Here is a 20,540-nt window from a genome sequence, read left to right on the forward strand (position 1 = left end):
TAGAAACTGCAACATTGGGCACCATACAATCTCCTATTAACACTTTATTTTCTCAATTACAGGTGTGTATCCGTCAACGTCTACATCCCTTCTTCATTACTCATATACGATCACATTCTAATTTACCAGGTCCTTTATCATATTATGACGATAAAGTGGACAAGCTTGTTTCTTTAGTTACTTACTCACCAGCTCAACGCTATCACGACCTGACTCATGCTCCCTCCTTCACCTTACAGAAGCGTTTTTCTCTTTCTGCATCTGAAGCTCACAATATCTTGCATTCTTGTCCAACCTGTTCTCAAATTAATTCTCCTCGTTTGCAAGCAGGAACTGTTCCCAGGGGAACGCATGCTAACGCCCTCTGGCAAATGGATGTTACTATTGTTCCTGAGTTTGGAACTCTTAAGCATGTTCATGTTTCCATTCATACTTATTCTTCCGCTTCGCGGGCCACAGCTTTACCAGGAGAACGATCTCATCATGTTATCACTCATCTTTTACAAGCATTTGCAATACTAGGCGTTCCTGCCAACATAAAAACTGACAACGCTCCAGTTTACCTCTCTTCTACACTAAAGAAATTTTTTCAGCTGTATAATATCACTCATAAAACAGGCATTCCTTACAATTCTACAGGTCAAGCTCTAATTGAACGTCATCATCTTACTCTTAAGCATTATTTGTTAAAACGAAAATGGGGATTATTCCCGGATATGATCAAATTAACAGCAAATCAACCCTTAATGCACGCTTTACATGTTCTTAATTTTGATCTTTTCAAAGGTCATGGACGATCAGCTATGGAAATACATTTTTCTGACAATATTTCTTTTCCTGAAACAACAGCAGTTCCTGTATAATGGTCTCCAATAGGTTCTTCACAGTGGTATAAAGGTCATATCAAAGTGTGGGGCAAAGGGTTTGTTTGTGTCATTACAGAGGATCAATGCTTGATTTGGCTGCCCAGAAAAAGAATTAAGATACGATATGAAGAAGAACTTCCAATATCAACATCCTCAGAAAGAGCTGCTCCAGAGGATGGCCACCAATAAACTTCATTGCTGGAATGAAACCTCCTGGATAGTGAAGTTTCTACTTCTATTTTTGATGATAACATTCACACATACACACACTGCACAAGCTTGCACTATTACAGCTAGTGTGAGCAGACCTCCATATTTAGGCTGAGGAGTAGTCCTTCAGTGTGTATCCACCTGTTCTACTCCTGTAGGTCCTATAGTGTGGAAAAAAGATGGTGAAGAGATATATAGACAAAAGTATGGAGGAAAGCTTGGATGGAATAATGCAACTGGTCAGTCTAAAAGAGACAATACTCGCTATGACATTTATAAAACAGCTTTGACCAGAAATGATATTGGCAATTATTCTTGTGAGAAAAATCAAAAAGGATCTCCTGATATATTACATAAAAGTAGTTATGTCTACTTAGACATATCACTCTCTCCAGAGAGGGAATTTTCTTCACCTAATATGTGGCTACAACTTGCAAGTTGAGGACTGAACAAGTCATCTTTTTGTGTAGCAGGAGATTCCTCTATTAGTGGATTATTAAAGAAGAATTTAATAGGTATAGGACTCCCCTTTTCTGTTTTCACTAATATTTCAGGAATAAACATTACTCATTCTCCTAAAGTTCTTACTCGTGAAGTTCAATTGAACTTACCTGTCAGTACTACTATAGTTTATGAATGTATATATATATTAATTGCACTCATATTCCTTTCTACTATAATTCTACCATTCATGTAAAATGACCTTTTGGATATAGACTTCCAAATGGCTGGGTATTTTTATGCAATAACAAAACATATCAAGCCTTTTCTTCACATTATCAAGGCGTTTGTGGAGTGGGGTGAATTCTTCCTGCTCTTATAGACCATCCTGGATATAAGCACAGACAGGTTTCTCGAGCCCTGTCACCTGATTGCGATGACAACTTGAAGTTGTTGGATCCTGTTGCTGTAGCTGTCGCTGCTGCATTCATCCTACCAGTTCCAGGACTCGTCGTGGGAATGCGGAACGAAATATCCAAGATGGCCCGTGCATGCAGTAAAACAACACATCTGACTGCTTCTGTATTATCTGAACTCAACCAAGAACTGGGAGAAGTACGAGTTGCAGTACTTCAAGATTGTGCTACTATAGACTATCTGTTGTTAAAAGAACACATGGGATGTGTACAGTTTCCAGGCATGTGTTGTTTTAATCTGTCTGACTTTTCTCAAACTATTCACAATCAAATAGACAATATTCATCATATTATTGATAAGTTTTCTCAAATGCCTGAGTTACCTAAATGGTTTTCTTGGTTTCACTGGATATGGCCAGTAATTGTAGGCCTGTTTCTTTTGTGTATTTGCCTTCCAGTCTTGATAGCCTGGATGCGTCATATAGTCACCAGTTTGTTGAAACCAATGCATGCTTATGCTACTTTCCTGGAAGTGATGTCTAAGAAATGATTGTTCTTTGTTTGCATTGTTTCTCATGGAAGTCCGTGCACTAAATCTTTATATTTTGTGATTTCTATGATTAAGGCTGGACATAAGAGAGTATGAAAACAAACATCAGTCTACTCCTAATGCCTCCTTTTTCTACACGTTCTCTCCGTGTGTGGCCCCAGGAGATGGCTGGTTAGCCAGATGGGTAAGATTCCTCATGGGAGGAACAACCTAAGACAGGCACAGTCATAAAGAGTCAACAGGTGAGGAGGTGGGGGCCAACTGAGGCAAGGCTTAGAACCTCGTCCCCCCATTTATATGAGGCATTCTCTGCTGCTTTTGTCCAGCCAAGTTGATACTTAAAAAATTAAAAACAGATCTTTTGCTTGAGTTACAACAATCATTATTTCAAAGTTCTTTAATGAAAAAAAAAAGGGGAAATGTGGGAAGTTATATGGAATTTATATATAAAGTATAAAAATCATATGTATAAGCACTTTTGCCTTGATGGTTTGTTTGTAGTTCATGATTCGTAGTCAAGACAGAAACAGTAGCCAAGACAGAAAGAGTTTCTGTGTTTGTTCACCATGAGGATTTGTTCGTTATCCTTCAGAAGGTGAAACTGTTGAGAGTTGGACTTGATTAATGATTGTGCATGGAAACCCCAATATTGTTGTTAACAACCATTTCATCAATAAATATGAGAGATGCCTTCTCGGCACCACTGTTGCGCTGTCACGCCTTGAGTCCCCTGGCTGGTCCTTAAGACCTTCGATGAACAATCGCGTCTCTTCCCTCATCTGCGGGTCAGAAACAGGGAAAAGACCCGACACACGTTGGCCATTGATGCCTGTGTGCTCACAACTTCCCTCCACAAGCCAAGCCCCCACCATCCAAGGCCCTGACTGCTCCACTGAAGTCAATTCCATCCTTCTAGTTGCTCAGGCCCCAAACCCTGGAGTTGGCCTTGACTCCTCCCTTTCTCCAGCTGCTTCTGCCTAAGCCACCAGGAAATCCTGTTAGCTCTCTATATAGAGTTAACAGCCATGTATTGCCAAGTGTGCAGTGAGCTAGCCAAGCAGGGCCAGGTAGTAAGATTATGTTCCACGTTGATTTTAAATGAATCAACCTTTTTGAAGGTTAAGATTCTAGGCATTATTCAAACCTTACTGAGATATCACCTCACACCAGTTAGGATGGCCAACATCCAAAAGACAAACAACAACAAATGCTGGTGAGGATGTGGAGCAAGGGGAACCCTCCTACACTGCTGGTGGGAATGTAAATTAGTTCAACCATTGTGGAAAGCAGTTTGGAGGTTCATCAAAATGCTCAAAACAGATCTACCATTTGACCCAGGAATTCCACTCCTAGGAATTTACCCTAAGAACGCAGCACTCAAGTTTGAGAAAGACAGATGCACCCCTATGTTTTTCGCAGCACTATTTACAATAGCCAAGAAATGGAAGCACCCTAAGTGTCCATCAGCAGATGAATGGATAAAGAAGAGGTGGCACATATACACAATGGAATCTTATTCAGCCATAAGAAGAAAAAAAATCCTACCATTTTCAACAACATGGATGGGGCTAGAGGGTATTATGCTCAGTGAAACAAGCCAGGTGGAGAAAGACAAGTGCCAGATGATTTCACTCATCTGTGGAGCATAAGAACACAGCAAAACCTGAAGGAACAAAACAGCAGCAGAATCACAGAACCCAAGAATGGACTAACAGTTACCAAAGGGAAAGGGACTGGGGAGGGTGGGTGGGTGGGAAGGGAGGGATAAGGGGGAAAAAGGGGCATTACAATTAGCACACATAACATAGTGGGGACCACAGGGAAGGCAGTATGGCACAGAGAAGACAAGTAGTGACTGCACAGCATCTTACTACACTGATGGACAGAGACTGTAATGGGGTATGTGGTGGGGGACTTGATAATGGAGGGAATCCAGTAACCACAATGTTGCTCATGTGATTGTATATTAATGATACAAAAAAAAAGAAGTGGAGTCATATTTGACCACATAAAGATTAAAATGTGATGTATCTTAATTTATTTCAAATACAGAGTCAAAAGCAATGGGTGAACATTGAGGACATTATGCTAAGAGAAATAAGCCAGACACAAACAAATACTGTCTGATTCCACTTCTACGAGGTACACAGAGCAGTCAGCTCAGAGAGCAGAAGTCCGACGGTGGGGGCCGGGGCCCGCGGGAGGGGGCGGGAGTTGGTGTCTAACACGGACAGTCTCAGCTTGAGGAGCTGAAAGGGGTTCTGCAGCGCAGGTGGGGGTGCTGCACAGCAGTGGGAATGCACGTGACGCCACTGGACTGGACATTAAAAATGGAATCGATGGTAAATGTGATATTATGTATATTTTATAACAACAAAAAAGTTAAAAAGGCCAAATGGTCCCTTGCCCTGTAGCTGTAGCAACCACTGGCTGTTAATGACAAAACCTGTGGCCTGCTGAGCAGAGAAGAGAGTTGAATCAGGGTGACAGTCAGTTCCCAGGGCTTCTAATGAGCACCCCTGTGCCAAGTCACTTAGGAGTAGTCAGATTAGAGACAAGTCTGGCATCTCATCCTCCAGCCTGGCCAGGTAGCTCTGGCTGGCCACGAGGGCAGGAGACCCAGGGTAGAGTGGAGGGCCTGGCAAGGTGGGCTGCCAACCACTGACTGAGGGTGGAGAAGGATGAGCCCACAGCCCTTCGTCCTGCCCCTCCTGTTTCTCCTGCTCCTCTTCACCCACATTCTCACCCCTTCACTCATTCTTCATGTCCCTCTTCAGTGCCTCCCCTTTCATTCACCCTTTGAAGAGCACAGGGCAAGCTGTCACTGGGCCTCGGGGAGCACACGTGTGTGCCCAGGTGCCAGGTGACTTTCCAGGGCAGTAATCTTCTTTTGGCTAAAATGGGACTTGATCTTCTGTTAGCCTTAATCATCAATTAGCACCCCACTCTGCAGAGACCGAGACAGTCTAGGACTCACAGCCATCCCCACCTCCTCCAACGCAGGCTACATCCTCTCCCCTTCCCCAGGGTCTTAGGACAGACCCATGACTGAGCTTAGTCATTAGTGTAATGCTGAACAAGGGTGGGCCAGGCAAGCGCTGGGCTCTTGCTGGAGGCTTTCCCCAGAGGTCCTACGCCTCCTCTGCCAAACCTCCACTGAGACTGCACGTCACACTCAGAAAGAGCTTCCAAACAGCATGATGGCCCTGGACACCCATGGCAGCCTTGTGTGGGAGAGTGGCCAGGATGGATTGGTCCTTTCCCTTTACAGAGAAGGGGAGACTGGGCTGAGAGGAAGGGCTCACTCAGGCAAGGCCACCCGGCCGGTTTGTGATGGTGGGAGGACGAGGCAGTCCCATGTCCAGGGCTTGGAAAGGACTGGGTTGGGCAGCTCTCCCATTCTCAGATGCTCTTATTTCTTCACCCTGGTGGGGAAGGCAAGCAGAGGAAGCTCACCGGGACCCAGGAGGAGGGAAAAGCATGGACTTGGAAGTCACAGAGACCTGAGGGTTGAGTTCTAGGGATCTGGCCTCACAGTGTGGCTTGATGAACTGTGTTCATGCTTGGAGCCCCGCTTTCCATCCTTTTGGGTGTCTACCCAGAACTGGAATTGCTGGATCATACAGCCATGCTATTTTTGAATTTTTGAGTTGTCAAACCATTATCCACAGTGCTGCATCATCACAATCTAATTTTAGAATAGTTTCTGCACCCCAGAGGACTTCCCATCCCCATTATCAGTCACTCCCCATTCCCCCCACTGCAGGCCCTGGTACCCACTGATCGGTTTTCTGTCTCTGTATCTGCCTGTTCTGGGCATTTCACAGCAATGGAATCATATGGTATGTGTTCCTTTTTTTTTCTGTCAGTGTAACGTTCCCAAGGTTCATTCATGTTATGTATGTGTCAGACTGCACTCCTTGATAGGGCTGAAAAATGGGCTACATTTTCTTTCTTCATTCATGTGTTGACCCACTTGTGGACGGTTTCTACCTCTTGACCTTGTGGTGAATGGTGTTACTATGAGCGTCCCTGTACAAGTCTCTGTGTGGGCACATTTTCAGTTCTCCTGGGTAGAGAACTGGGGGGTGAGGGAGAGCACTGGGTGCCCTTTCTCTAGCAGTTAGGAAAACACAGCTTTCGAAGTGGCCTTGGGCAGTGAATATCACTTTCCACACTGCTGATGGGCCCTGGCAAGATTGTGGCTTCGATTCCAGGCGGAGGCCAGAGCCCTGCACCTGGCCTATGGCAGGCACTGAGCAAAGCTAGGAGCCACTCCTGCTAAGAGTGGCCAAGCTGGGGGCTCCACACTGCTCCAGCCCTCAGCTCAGCAGCCAAGGCTTCCCCTCCAGCTGCACAAGTGGCCTTAGAGTGGAGTGTTGAGGACTCAGGGCACTGAGAACAGGGAAGTGAGACCACAAGCCCACGTCTTGGCTTTACTAAGCTTAAGACGGACCCAAAGGGAGCTCTTGAAGGCAGCTGATTTGGGGGCTGATAGAGGGGAGCTGGAAGGAGCCACAAGAGAGGATGTGCTCCTGAAGGGGGCCCTGTGCAGGGGGACAGGGCCCCTCAGTTGGAAACAGATAAGGCTGTGGGATTGGGCAATAAGCAGGTAATTGGTGCCCTGCCAAGCACAGAGCTGCAGCAGCCAGACTGCAATGGGCGAACACGGACAGCCGGGGTGGTCATCTGGGACGCTCGATCAAAGGTTTGCTTCGGAAGGCAAGTTGAGAGGGAGGCTGTAGTCAGGGGCAGTCCAAGGAAAGGGAAGAACTCAGTGGAGGGAGACTTGGACAAGTAGGGCCTGAGTGCTTATGCCTCCTGCAGGTGCTGTGGGAGGACCTGGATGGGCACCCTGGTGACCCAGGCAGCTGAAGCTCATGAAGAGCAATGTGGAGGTGGAGCGAAAGCAAGATGAATGGTGGAGCCTCCCCAGGCCCGTCCTCCACACCCCAGGGCAGAGGCCCCCACACTGGCACAAGTTGCATCCATTTGGGCCCACTGAGGTGGCCTGGCCCCCAAGGAAGCTCCAGTTCCAGGCCTGAGTCCTGCAAAGCCTCCTGGTCCCACACCTCCCAGGGCTGTGGGGAGAACCAGATGGGAAAGGCAGATCTGGCGTTTGGGTTGCTTCCTCCCACTCACCACAACACACAGAGTAGAAGAGAACAGAGGATATGTAAGCTTGGGCGCGGCAGCTCATGCAGCTGCCTGGATGAGCTGCAGGCTCCGAGTTTAGTGCCTAGAACGTCCTTCTGAGCTGTCCTCGAGGGCTTGCCTGGCTAGAAGGCAAGGGGTGGGGGAGGATGAGTTCTAAGGCCCAGGCCCAATTAAGAGATCAGATGGTGAAGGCTTTCAGAGCTTTTAAGGTGAGGAGGACTGTGCTGATCCCACGACTGGTATAAAGGGCCATGAACCCCGGCAGCACCAAGACTGGCAGGCATCAAGCACAGGGCTTTGTGGAGCCATGGCCCACCAGTGGGGCCCCCAAGGACTCACAGGTGGACAGCCGCAGGCCAACTTTGAAGACAGCACCCAGGCAAGCATCTTCACCTACACCAACAGCAACACCACCAGAGGTGAGCAAACAGGTGACCGGGTCACCTTGGCTGGAGTGGCCCCCCCCAGGGACACCAGGCCTGAGTAGCCACACAGGGGGCTGCTGGTCAACCCCCCACCACCACCTGAGAGAGTCTCTCTTCTGTACATGCCCAGTAGCCAAGGTAGTATTCTCCATTAGCTTTTGTGATGATATGAGTGTGCCGGGGGGTCCCTCTCTGAATGTAAAAGGCCACTATCATATCAAATATGCATTATCCAACCACATCGGCTTCCCAGGCCCTTTGAGATTCCCTGTCCCAGGCAACTTAATTAATTCTGTCCTTGTGGCCCACACTGCTAGTGGGCACGCATCACACTCAGTTGTGCTGCATCTGCCCAGCTGTGCTGCCCTGAGCTTCCTCAGGAAGGAGCTGGGTCTGACTGACCTTTGCATCTTCCAAAGCCAAAAGGAGGCCAAGGCCAGTAGAGGGAGGCTGGGAGCATACCCTGGGGGAGGGCGAGTGACTCCTAGAACCTGAGGGTCCTAAGAGGGGATAGATGTCCACGTGGCCACGGTGCACCCAGGCCCTGCAGCCTGGGGGGGAGAGCCTTTCTGCTGCCACATGTCCCAGGAGCAAGGGCTTAGGGCCAACAGAAAGCTGAAAACCCTGCAGGCAGCCTGAGTTCTGCCCTGGGAGGAGGAGCCCAGTTAAAAAGCTTTGCATGTAAGCTCTGCTAGGAGCGACCCCCAGCCCCAGCCCCCTCTCTAGGTCCCTCCTCCAAACCAAAGCCCATCGGCTCCTTCAAGAATGTCTTGGGTGCCATGTTTTCCAGAAGCCACAGCAGCTCCTTGGCAGCCAGGGCCGTGACCAGCAACAGGGTTCTGGGCCAAACTGGATGAGAACCCTCAAGTTCACCCCCACTTGACTGCATTCCACCATGTCCTTCATGGAGATGCACCTGTGCTCTCTCTGGAGGCCCATGGGGCTTCACTGGATGCCTGAAATTCCTTTCTGTAATTGTTTTTTCTTTTTTCAAAAATTCAAATATCTGCCAAAGTAGAGGGAAGAGTATAATGAACCTCTGGGTATCTATCACTTGTCTTATTTCATCTGCAATCCCCTCCACTTAACCCTCTTTCTGATTTCTGGAAGCAGATCCCAGATATCACATTATTTTCTCTGTAAATCTTCCGTGTGCACTTCTAAGAAGAAAGGACTCTTTAAAAAACATAACCACAATGCCATTATCACCCCTGAAAGGTAACACTGCCTTGATATCATTGAATCTCCTCATCAGTGTTTTAAAAAAGTCACACTTTTTCATCTTGCTTGAATCAGGGCTCAAATAGGGTCCACATGTTCGGATTGATTGCTGTGTCTTTTCATCCTCTTTGAATTGAAGAAAAAGCGTTGTTTGTCGCTGGCCTCACCTACTTCAGACTTTGCTGGTGGCTTCCCCGTGGGGCTTCCATGCCCCTCCCATGTCGTTCATTCTGTTTCTGGCAGTCGGTCCGAAAGTCCTCCGGTAGGCTGGTTGGATTTGCCAGGTGTTTGGCAAGACAGTTGGAGGGTGTCCCTTTCTCTGGGGTGTTGGCAGGAGCTGAAGCTCTACATGCGAACCCATTAAACCACTGGGGATACAAACTGTCTTCATCTATTATTAGCTGGACTACCTCAGTAGAGAGAAGCGTGCCGCCATCTACTGTGCAGTGTCCCTGGGCTTCGCTGTGTACAGGGGAGGCAGGGGAAATCATTAAGTCTTTCTCCCATTTCAAAATAATGCCTTGATTCCCCAGTGGAGCCAACTAGGTCTGAACTCTGTGTCTCCTTTCTCTTCTATTAAGAATCCTGTTCTGAAGCACTTTGGGTGGAATTAGAATTAGATTATAACTTATTGAGTTGGTTTATCTTATACACACTCACAGTGGCCTCTGCTGACACCAACACTACCCCAACAACTTGACTAGCCAAAGTGTAACACATAGATAGGTCTTTTTATCCTTCGCGTATGTGCCACTAGGTTCACATAGTCAAACTAGCATCTTTTCAAGTCGACTAGCCCCTCTCTATCTGATTATGCCACCAAGTGGATATGCGTTTAGGTCCATATGTTTTATTTTCTGATTTTTAGGGACTGCTTTATAAAATTTAATGTTGTTTTGCATAACTATACAATAGAATATTTAAAAGGTGTTGAATTAAAATTTAGAAAACAAGGTACAGCTGAAGAAATCTTGCTTCTCTACGTGCCTCCATACCTGATTCCCTCCTTCCCTGTATTTTTTTAAATACCTTCACCTGGGAGTTGATTGTAATGCCCTTCTCTGGCTCATTTCTTCACAAAACGGGTCCCAGAACTTTCCAGAGAGAGGCCAGGACAGGACCCCTGCTCTGGTTGCACTGCTCAAAGCTCCTTCTCTGTGGCCTCCTACATCTGGAGCACGCCTGTCCTCCCCCACTGTGCATGGCCCTTGTTGCTGCCCTGTCCCTCTTGCCCCTGCCCTGCCCAGTTTGGACTCTGTGGGTTGTCTGGGAAGGATGCTCCAGCTGCTGGCTCATTTCGAAACGGTTCCAGCCCCTTGCACTTGTCTGAAAGCTAGAGTGTTTCGTTCAAACACCTCCCAGTTCCAGCTCTATTCTCAAACTAACCTGCTATACTTCTGGGAAAGATCTGTTGCCCATTTAGGACATCAGTAGCCCTGCTGCTCCCCTCTGCTCCCTTCTGCACAGAAACTGGTACCACATAGGTCTCGAGAGGTCTGGTTCTGGGGAGCCTGTGCCATCTAGAATGGTTGCAGATGTTGTTGATGGGTTTCTGGGAGCTCCCTGTGGTAGGGAAAAGTGAGACCCATGCACAGAGAGGGACAGGTAGAGCAAAGGAGACAGAGTGCCAGGGTGTCATGGGTGCTGGGGATGAGATTAACCCCATCCCTCCAGCCATGGGACCCAAGACAACCCTGTTTCTCTTAAAGTAGTTTGAGTTGACTTTTGGGGACACACAACTTCGATCATCCTGGTGAATCCAGGCACCCTGCACGGATGCTTGCCTACACGCCAGAGGCCTTATATGGCAGCAGGCACTGTGGCTGGTATCCCCTTCAAGTAGTCTGCCAAAAGTGACGGTAGCAAAGAAGACCCTTCCAGCACAAAGAGAAGTGCAGCCAGTGTGCTATAAGAAAGGGGAGGCAGCCCTCCTTCTCATTCTGTGTGCCACGACATACTACCACACAGAGTGGCTTGAACAAGATTTTTTTTTACTGAGGTGCGTCCAATAAAATGCACAAATCTTAGTTTAAACAACAGAAATTCATCATCTCCCAGTCCTGGAGGCCAGAAGTCAGAGGTCAAGGTGTGGGTGGGTCTGGAACATTCTGGGAGCTGTGAAGGAGAGTCCAGGCCAGACTCTCCCCTAGTTTCTGGTGGCGGTCACCAGTGCTTGGCGTTCCTTGGCTTGTAGGCACATTACTCCAGTCTCTGCTTCTGTCTTCACATTGAGGACACAAGTCCCATTGGATCAGGGCCCAGCATGATGACTTCATGATAATTTGCTCACTTTGTACAGACTCTGTCTTCCAGATAAGGTCACATTCTGCAGTCCCAGGGGCTATGGCTCCAGTATATCTTTTCAGAGAAACAAAATTTAACCCACAACACATGTGAGATGAATGAGACACCATCTCTGGTGAGGACACAGGCAACGCCAATATGTGCTAGAGCACCCTAGAAGTGCATGAGGCCCAAGTTAGTGAACTCTCAGCTAGAGAATCTGGAAGGGCTTCTGGAAGGACCCAGGTGCAGGGGAGATGGGGGGTGAAGACCTGACAATAGGAAGACACATGGGGAGCAGCGCAGGGGGCTCAGAGGGGCTGGGGGTACTGAGCCAGATGCAGAAGTGACCCCTGGCATTGAGGATGAGGAGCTCGGGCCCCTGGCCTGAGAGACAGGATGGAGGGAAGGTTGTGTGCAGATGGGCAAAGCTAGGGGGAAAGAGCTGGTCACAAAGGCGCAGGCAGTAGGCAGAAGGGCAGGAAGGCTGAGGGGAGGCTGTGAGGTGGTGGGGTGATGCTGGTGCCTGGCTCCTCTGCCCACTCTCTACCTCCTGCCTCCAGGCCCTTTTGAAGGCCCCAATTACCACATCGCTCCCCGATGGGTGTACCACCTCACCAGCGCCTGGATGGTCTTTGTGACCATTGCTTCTGTCCTCACTAACGGTCTTGTTGTGGTGGCCACCATGAGATTCAAGAAGCTGCGCCACCCTCTGAACTGGATCCTGGTGAACTTGGCTGTCGCTGACCTGGCAGAGACCCTCATTGCCAGTACCATCAGCATTGTGAACCAGATCTATGGCTACTTCGTGCTAGGCCACCCTCTGTGTGTTGTGGAGGGCTACACCGTCTCTTTGTGTGGTAAGCCAGTTGGGGGCCCCAGGCCTGGGAGAGACCCAGGCCTGCTGTGCATAAAGGGAACACTCACACAGCCGGGCACACCTTTGAAGGGAGACAGATCTGCAGGGGAAGGTGGGCCGCGGTCATCATGGAGGTAAAGGGCTTGCAGTCCAGCAGGCCCTGAGTGCCTGCAAAGAGTAGCTAGTCTGGAGCCATACAGCTGACATGGGAGGAGCCAGATGGAGATCACCCTGGGACAGTGTGGGAGGGGAGGGCTTGAGGAAGCTCCTTAGGTGATGGACACGTGCCCTGCAGCTCACCTGCGTCCGCTTTTCCCAGGGGAAGAAGCAATTCCCACGAGAGCTTTGGGGATATTGAAACTAGATCCCAGATCCCTTCCATATCCCCATCACTAATATCTCTGCAGCCCTAGCTCCATTCAGGCTGAGAAGCACCCATGTGCCAGGCTATGTGCCGATTGGGGGCTGCGTCTCAGGTAGAGACCACACGGCACCGTCAGCCCTCTCAGAGTGCTGTGTCCTGGAGGAGGCAAAGGAGGAGAAGGGAGCTGGGGCAAGGCAACCGAGAGCTGGGTGCAGCCAATGCCTGGGCGAGCGGAGGATGGCTGAGCAGCAGACGGCAAGAGGCGGCAGACCTGGGATGACATGCTCAGGAGTGGGCACTTCATGTCGGGTAGAGGAGACTGGAGGGAGACACCTAGGAAAAGGGTGGAATATGGCCAGGACGCTGAGGAAGAGGGTGAAGGGAACACCAGCAGGAGGGATGAGGAGGCTGCAGCACCAGGGCCAGGGAGGGGGGGTGTTGCCAGAAGGCCAGGTTTCTTTCTCCAGGATCCACGAAGAAGAGGACAGGCAGGCCTGCTGATGCCCCATGTGGGAACAGAGGGCCGTGGGGCTGCAGCTGGGTGTCCACCCCAGAAGACAGGGAGCCCAGGGCCCCAGTGGTCAGACCAGCTGAGTGGCTCACTTCTGTCCCTGGTTTTGCCAGGGCTCCCCAGTCCCCTTTGCATTTGCTTGCGCTCTGTTCTTAAGCTGCCCAGGTGCTGAGCAGTTTTGGTGCAGTGGACCCCCCGGGCCCTCTGGGGAAGCCTGTAGACCCCTTTGCAGAAGAATGCTTGCCAACGCACATCTTAAGATCCCTAGGATTACAAAGAAAGCCGGTAATACTGAAATACAGTTATCAAAGAATCAAACCTTAATTAGCGACACAGTCCTTCATTAAAAGTATTAGTATTAAAAGTATTTTTGGCAGTATTAATGACATCATTCTTTATTGAAGTATCAGATAACTGGATCAGGCCTGAGAAGCACTGCAGTGTCCAGTGGCAATGCTTGTAGTGATATGGAAGAGAATGGCAAGTGTCCACTAGAAGCTGGTGGAAGCAAAGCTGTCATTTTTCACACCCCAGTTCATGGAGCCCTGAGTTCTGAGCATGGACCTCCAGGTCAAAGCAGGAGAGGGAGATGCTGTCTCCACCTGCCTCATGGTGTGTGGTGGTGGGAAATCTGGGAACAGAAAGGAGCGCACTGGGGGGAAGGGCACGGGTCAGTGGACACATCTACTTTCCTTGTTCGTGGCTGGGACCACGGTACCTCAGCGTGGTCCTGCTGCTATGTGTGTGGCTGTCAGGAGTTGTGTGGATGGCACCAGACAAAAGGCTTGTGGCCCAGTACAATAAAGGTGAGCAGCAAAGTGGTATAGGCCCAAGGGGAAGGAACAGAGACAGCAGTGTCAGAGGAAGAAACTGACCAAGAGTCCCCCTGCCTCCTGGACCTGAAAGCACTTTGGGGCAATTAGGTTTTACTGGTGGGTGGGGCGCCTCTTCATCTGGAGAACAGTTGGCTGGTCCAAGTGGAGAAGTGATGCTAGAGGTTCACTGCCCTTGTCTGCTGCTCTTTCCCTCAGGGATCACAGGTCTCTGGTCTCTGGCCATCATTTCCTGGGAGAGGTGGCTGGTGGTCTGCAAGCCCTTTGGCAACATGAGGTTTGATGCCAAGCTGGCCATTGCAGGCATCACCTTTTCCTGGGTCTGGGCTGCTGTGTGGACAGCCCCACCCATCTTTGGCTGGAGCAGGTAAGGACACCAGGGTGCCAGGGAGGTGGCTCATGTAGGACAGAGCAGGGCAGGCTCATGATCCCCTCTGTGAAATAGGGGCAAATTGTACCCTGTCTCCTGGCCTCTGTGGTCCTAGAAGTAAAGCGAGAGCGGACCTAACCCCCCTGAGGCCGGTCTGAGCGTGTAGTGCCGCTGAGTGTATGCCTCCGCCTGGCTGTGACACGGAAACGGGCCCCAGGGTCTCCAAGCCTCGGAAAGGCCTGTTTCTCCCAAGCAGCTCACAGACCTTGGGCACGGCTGTAAGTGCAAGCACAGCCCTCTCGCCCACTCTGCCTGAGGCCTCTTTCTTGCACATTGTGAGGCTCCCCACCCTGTTAGAGGCTGCTTGAGTTGTAAGTACGCCTGGGCATTTGGTCACATGTCCTGGCCAGGCCCCTTCTTTGGGGGAACACCCAGATTTCGAGTAAGTGACTCCGACGTTTGAGTGGGAGGGACAGGACAAGGATGCAGCATTTCCGTCTTCCACTGCACACTCCTGCACACGCATGAGTAAGCTCTTAACGGTGTTTGGAGATAGGATGCTCTTTCTTCTGGGAGCTGCCATCACTTTGGGAAGCCAACCTTCTGAAAGCTTGTTTTTGTCTCCTGGCCTCCTTCTACCACCATGCCTGCAATGAGGGCACCTCACCCTCCCTTTGTCAGAGGGGGATGACACTGGGGGAATGACAATGTTCTGGAACCAGAGAGTGGTGATCGTTGTACCACACTGGGACTGTACCAAACCTCCTAATTACGTTATGTGTATTTTACCACAATAAAAAAAAGGGGGCCAGGGGACTTGAAAATGGACAAGGATTTCCCAAAATCTTACCTAAGGGTTTCCTTTGGGGGCAATGAAAAGGTTTTAGAACTAGGTGGAGGTGGCAGTTGCACAAAATTGTGAAATGTACCAAATGCCACTGAATTGCTCACTTCAAAAATGGTTAACTCATGGGACGTGAATTTCACCTCAATAAAAAAAGCCAACAACCCCACCCAACTCAGTGGCACGCCTGGGCTGGAGGGTCCTGGGTTGTCCCGCCTGCATCAAGACAGGGTGTTGGCCCTTGTCTCCAGGTACTGGCCCCATGGCCTGAAGACTTCCTGTGGCCCGGATGTATTCAGCGGCAGCTCGTACCCGGGGGTGCAGTCTTACATGGTTGTCCTCATGAGCACATGCTGCATCATGCCGCTCAGCATCATCGTGCTCTGCTACCTGCATGTGTGGCTGGCCATCCGAGCGGTAAGCCCCGGTGCCCTCCTGGCTTCACCCCTGGCTGGTAGAATCGTGAGGGCTTGACATAAGCTCCCTCACCCCACCGCCTTCAGCCCGCCGTTGCACTCCCTTCCTCCTCCCCCGGCCTGCTCACGGAGGATCACAACCAACTTAGCTGGCTCCCACGGGTTTCCGCCCAGAGCCCAGACCAAGCTAGCTCTGGGCTGTGCCCCTGCCCACAGCAGGGGGTGGCCAGCCTCTACGTCTTCTCCCACCTAGTCCTCAAGCACCATAGGGGACACTCTGAGAAGGAACCAGGTAACAGTAAGAATAGCCATTCTCCTTAGTGCCTTCCCAAACTCCTACCAGGAGCCAAACTAAGTCAAGAGCTTGGGGGACCCCAGATCAGGACCACCTTAGTCAAGCCCAGCGGTGTGCTACCTCAAAGCCCACGCAGGGTCCTGCACTCACTCAGGTGGGAGTAGGCTGCTGTCTGGTCTGGGGGAGCGGGCAGGCTGAGCAGGTGGGCCCATCTTGTTCCCAGCACTCCCCATCCTCGGGCTGCCCGCCTCTCATCGCTTCCCCAGCTCACTGCTCAAGCAACAGCAACAGAGTCCCCTCCGACACAGAGCCTCAAGGGCCTCTGCCGCTCCCTGTCCCTGGGTACAACTCTCCACCTCCCTCAGGTGGCGAAGCAGCAGAAAGAATCCGAGTCCACCCAGAAGGCAGAGAGGGAGGTGACGCGCATGGTGGTGGTGATGGTCCTCGCATACTGCCTCTGCTGGGGGCCCTACACCCTCTTTGCCTGCTTTGCCGCTGCGCATCCTGGCTACGCTTTCCACCCTCTGGTGGCCGCCCTTCCAGCCTACTTTGCCAAAAGTGCCACTATCTACAACCCCATTATCTATGTCTTTATGAACCGCCAGGTAAGTCATGCAGTTGGCAAAGTAGAAATAGACCCCAGAAGAGCCAGATGATGGCTGCCCCCTGGAATTGTGTCAGAGGGGAGCTTGATATCACCTCTGGAACAAGGCCCAGAGAAGACTCAGCATGTGACCAAGCCTATGCTGGCTGCCACCCAAGTCCCTTCTGTTGGCCTCAGGGCTAGCCTGGAGCTCTGAAAAGGCCTACATTTGCCCCACATGTGCTCAATTCTTCTCTCAGCCTTTATCTTTCCATCTCCAAACCCTCACTGCAACAAGGACACAAAGAGGCCCTTCTTGGCTGCACTGACCTGTGGCTTTTGTGACTATGGGTTAGTTCAGGGGGACATGTTGTGGTCCTGTCCAAAGACTTGCCAGTCGGAGACCATCCTGGGCTGACATACTGGGCCTCAGCAGCAAACTGCCCACAGCTCCTCAATCTCTTAGTGGGCTACACGTCCTCTCAAGGCTCATCACCTCCCAAGTGCATTTGCCTTACACTTCCTTGACGTCATAAAGTCCACTTTCTTAAGGTAGAGCTGCAATGTGACTTGAGGGCAGCCAGAGAAGTCTGTGGGTCAGGTACACTGCCCCCGCAGGGACCACCAGCTCTTCTCAGTGCCTCCATTTTGCAGTTGCCCCATGACCCTGCCCCCTCCACCCCTGCTCTGACCCTCTGCTGAGTCCATTAAGCACACATTCTTTTGGTGATGTTTAAGTAGGGCCAGCAGCACAACTGATTCCCCAGAAGGCCACTGTTGACACCTCAGTACTTGGAGTGTGCTTCCATCCCAGACCCCTGATCCCTTTCACATGTGTCTCTTTTTGAGTCTGCTTTTGTTTGAGGAACCCTAAGCTATCTTGCCAAGTACAGTCTTTACCCGAGTCTTGCCATGTCTTGGCTTTTCGTTGAAAGTTTTTATCACGAATGGATGTTGAATTTTGTCGAATGCTTTTTCAGCATCTATGGAGAGGATCATGTGGTTTTTGTCCTTCTTTTTGTTGATGTGATGGATGATGTTGATGGATTTTCGAATGTTGTACCATCCTTGCATCCCTGGAATAAATCCTACTTGATCATGATGGATGATTTTTTTATGTATTTTTGAATTCGGTTTGCTAATATTTTATTGAGTGTTTTTGCATCTATGTTCATCAGGGATATTGCCCTGTAATTTTCTTTTTGGTGGTGTCTTTGCCTGGTTTTTATATTAGAGTGATGCTGGCCTCATAGAATGAGTTTGGGAGTATTCCCTCCTCTTCTACTTTTTGGAAAACTTTAAGGAGGATGGGTATTAGGTCGTCACTAAATGTTTGATAAAATTCAGTGGTGAAGCCATCTGGTACACAGGTTTTGTTCTTAGGTAGTTTTCTGATTACCAATCAATTTCTTTGCTGGTAATTGGTCTCTTCAGATTTTCTGTTTCTTCCTGGGTCAGCCTTGGAAGGTTGTATTTTTCTAGAAAGTTGTCTGTTTCTTCTAGCTTATCCAATTTGTTAGCATATAATTTTTCATAGTATTCTCTCATAATTCTTTGTATTTCTGTGGTGTCTGTAGTGGTTTTTCCTTTCTCATTTCTGATTCTGTTCATGTGTATAGACTCTCTTTTTTTCTTGACAAGTCTGGCTAGGGCTTTATCTATTTTGTTTATTTTCTCGAAGAACCAGCTCCTGCTGTCATTGATTCTTTGTATTGTTTTATTCTCGATTTTATTTATTTCTGCTCTGATCTTAATTACGTCCCTCTGTCTACAGACCGTGAGCCTAATTTGTTCTTCTTTTTCTAGTTTCATTAATTGTGATTTTAGACTGTTCATATGGGATTGTTCTTCTTTCCTGAGGTAGGCCTGTATTGCAATATACTTCCCTCTTAGTACGGCCTTCACTGCGTCCCACAGATTTTGCAGTGTTGAATTATTGTCATCATTTGTCTCCATATATTGCTTGATCTCTGTTTTTATTTGGTCATTGATCCATTGGTTTAGGAGCATGTTGTGAAGCCTCCATGTGTTTGTGGGCTTTTTCATTTTCCTTGCATAATTTACTTCTAGTTTCATACCTTTGTGGTCTGAGAAACTGGTTGGTACCATTTGAATCTTTTTGAATTTACTGAGGCTCTTTTTGTGGCCCAGTATAAGATCTATTCTTGAAAGTGTTTCATGTGCACTTGAGAAGAATGTGTATCCTGCTGCTTTTGGGTGTAGAGTTCTGTAGATGTCTGTTGGGTCTGTCTGTTCTAATGTGTCATCCAGTGCCTCTGTCTCCTTACTTATTTTCTGACTGGTGGATCTTTCCTTTGGAGTGAGTGTTGTCAGCCCATTTCTTATGTTACTGATTTCAACAATTTTTTTTGTGAGTTTTGATGTTCGAAGGAGCTGGAAATAGTCAAGAACAGGCCTAAAATATATAAGAGGTGCCTCTGGTCTGCATTCTCAAAGCACTATTGTTAGCTCATTCATGCTATGAGGTATAACTTGAGAAATGAATATAGTCCCCATCTCTTTAAGGGCCTAGAAGCAAAGGGCATGGCCCTCTAGTGCCGGAAGTCTCTCTTGGCTGAAGAGAGAAGGTGGTAGCTGGACTGTTGTCTATGTAGTCCCTGTGTAGTCTCAAAATCATTGGAATAGAAACAAGATGACTATCACATTCCTTTTCCCCAAAGTGCCTCTGAGTCTTTTCCCAGAGATTTGGGAGATGGGTCACTCTGTGCATGGGCCCCTTTGGCTGGCACCATCTTTGGCCACAGTTTGAGTGTCCTTGGGCTGCCATAACAAACTACTACAAAGTTGGTGGCTTAAAACAACAAAAATCTATTCTCTCTTAGTTCTGGAGGCCAGAAGGCTGAGATCCAGGTGTGGGCAGGGCTGGTTCCTTCTGGAATCTTGGAGGGAGAATCTGCTCCAGCCTCTCTCCCAGCTTCTGGTGGGTACTAGCCATTCTTGGTGTTCCTTGGCTTGTAGATGAGTCACCCTGATCTCTGTCTTCACCTTCACATGGCCTTCTTCCCTCTGTGTCTGTGTGTGTGAGGACAGCAGTTGCTGGGGAAGGGTGCCCCCCTGGCATGACTTCACGGCAATGCACACCTCAATACCATCTGCAATTACTGGCTCCAGGGCTTAGGAATTGAGCATAGCTTCTGGGGGGACACAACTGACCTAGAGTATTCACCGTCAACTGTGACATTAGATGACTCAGGTGACCAAATAGTCAGGAATAGACGATCCCCATGTGTAAGGAATAACCTGAGCCTTCTTCTATTCACCCTGTACAATTCTGACTGGGAGAAGAAAAGGTGTTAAGTCACCAAGGTGACACTTAAGGAATACCTTCCTCAGAATGCCCCAAGCATTCTTTTAGCCCAACACCTTGGCCCTTCCCCCTCGGGTGAATAACATTTTCTGTCCTGCCAGTTTCGAAACTGCCTCTTGCAGCTTTTTGGGAAGAAGGTGGATGATAGCTCTGAATTCTCCAGTACCTCCAAAACAGAGGCCTCTTCTGTCTCTTCAGTGTCACCTGCATGAGTCTCTTCCAGCCCTGACAAAAAAAAGGTTGGCCTCCTACTGGAAAACATGACCCTATCCCCTCCTCCACTGTCCAGGGCTTTGGCCACCATACCCACCCCCACCACTGCCCCTTCTCCATCGCTGTGAAATAAGTGTGGTTTCTCTTTGCCAAAAAACAACAAAGCCACAGAGACTGCCACCACAGTTTGGGGGCACCTGGGCCTCTGAGTGTTCGGTCACTGGGTCTCGAGAGGGCATGAGTGGGTAGAGCAGCACAGGGGAATGGCTTGAGCACCCATCTCTTTCCTGTGGTCTGGGAGACAGCAGAGGGGATTTGCTGTCCGTTGCCTCTCTCATCCCCATCTTTCTTGCTC

General features: G+C 49.3%; 1 protein-coding gene across 1 annotated transcript; it reads left to right on the forward strand.

The window, feature by feature from the left end:
* Positions 1-7,898: 7,898 nt before the first annotated feature.
* Positions 7,899-20,210, forward strand: LOC108383504 (long-wave-sensitive opsin 1). Its single transcript, XM_017640030.3, has 6 exons — positions 7,899-8,059; positions 12,133-12,429; positions 14,335-14,503; positions 15,602-15,767; positions 16,427-16,666; positions 20,074-20,210. The coding sequence occupies exons 1-6, from the start codon at positions 7,948-7,950 to the stop codon at positions 20,182-20,184; spliced, it is 1,095 nt and encodes a 364-aa protein (XP_017495519.1). The 5' UTR covers positions 7,899-7,947; the 3' UTR covers positions 20,185-20,210.
* The last annotated feature ends 330 nt before the right edge of the window (positions 20,211-20,540 follow it).

The sequence above is a fragment of the Manis javanica genome, chromosome X (assembly GCF_040802235.1).
Source record: "Manis javanica isolate MJ-LG chromosome X, MJ_LKY, whole genome shotgun sequence".
Lineage (NCBI taxonomy): Eukaryota > Metazoa > Chordata > Mammalia > Pholidota > Manidae > Manis > Manis javanica.

What these genes read in the sequence shown, in the direction of transcription:
- LOC108383504 (XM_017640030.3), top strand. Translation starts at nt 7,948, where the DNA reads ATGGCCCACCAGTGGGGCCCCCAAGGACTCACAGGTGGACAGCCGCAG. An exon ending in CAACAGCAACACCACCAGAG is followed by an intron (nt 8,060 to 12,132) that starts GTGAGCAAACAG and finishes TCCTGCCTCCAG; the next exon opens with GCCCTTTTGAAGGCCCCAAT. An exon ending in ATGTCTTTATGAACCGCCAG is followed by an intron (nt 16,667 to 20,073) that starts GTAAGTCATGCA and finishes CTGTCCTGCCAG; the next exon opens with TTTCGAAACTGCCTCTTGCA.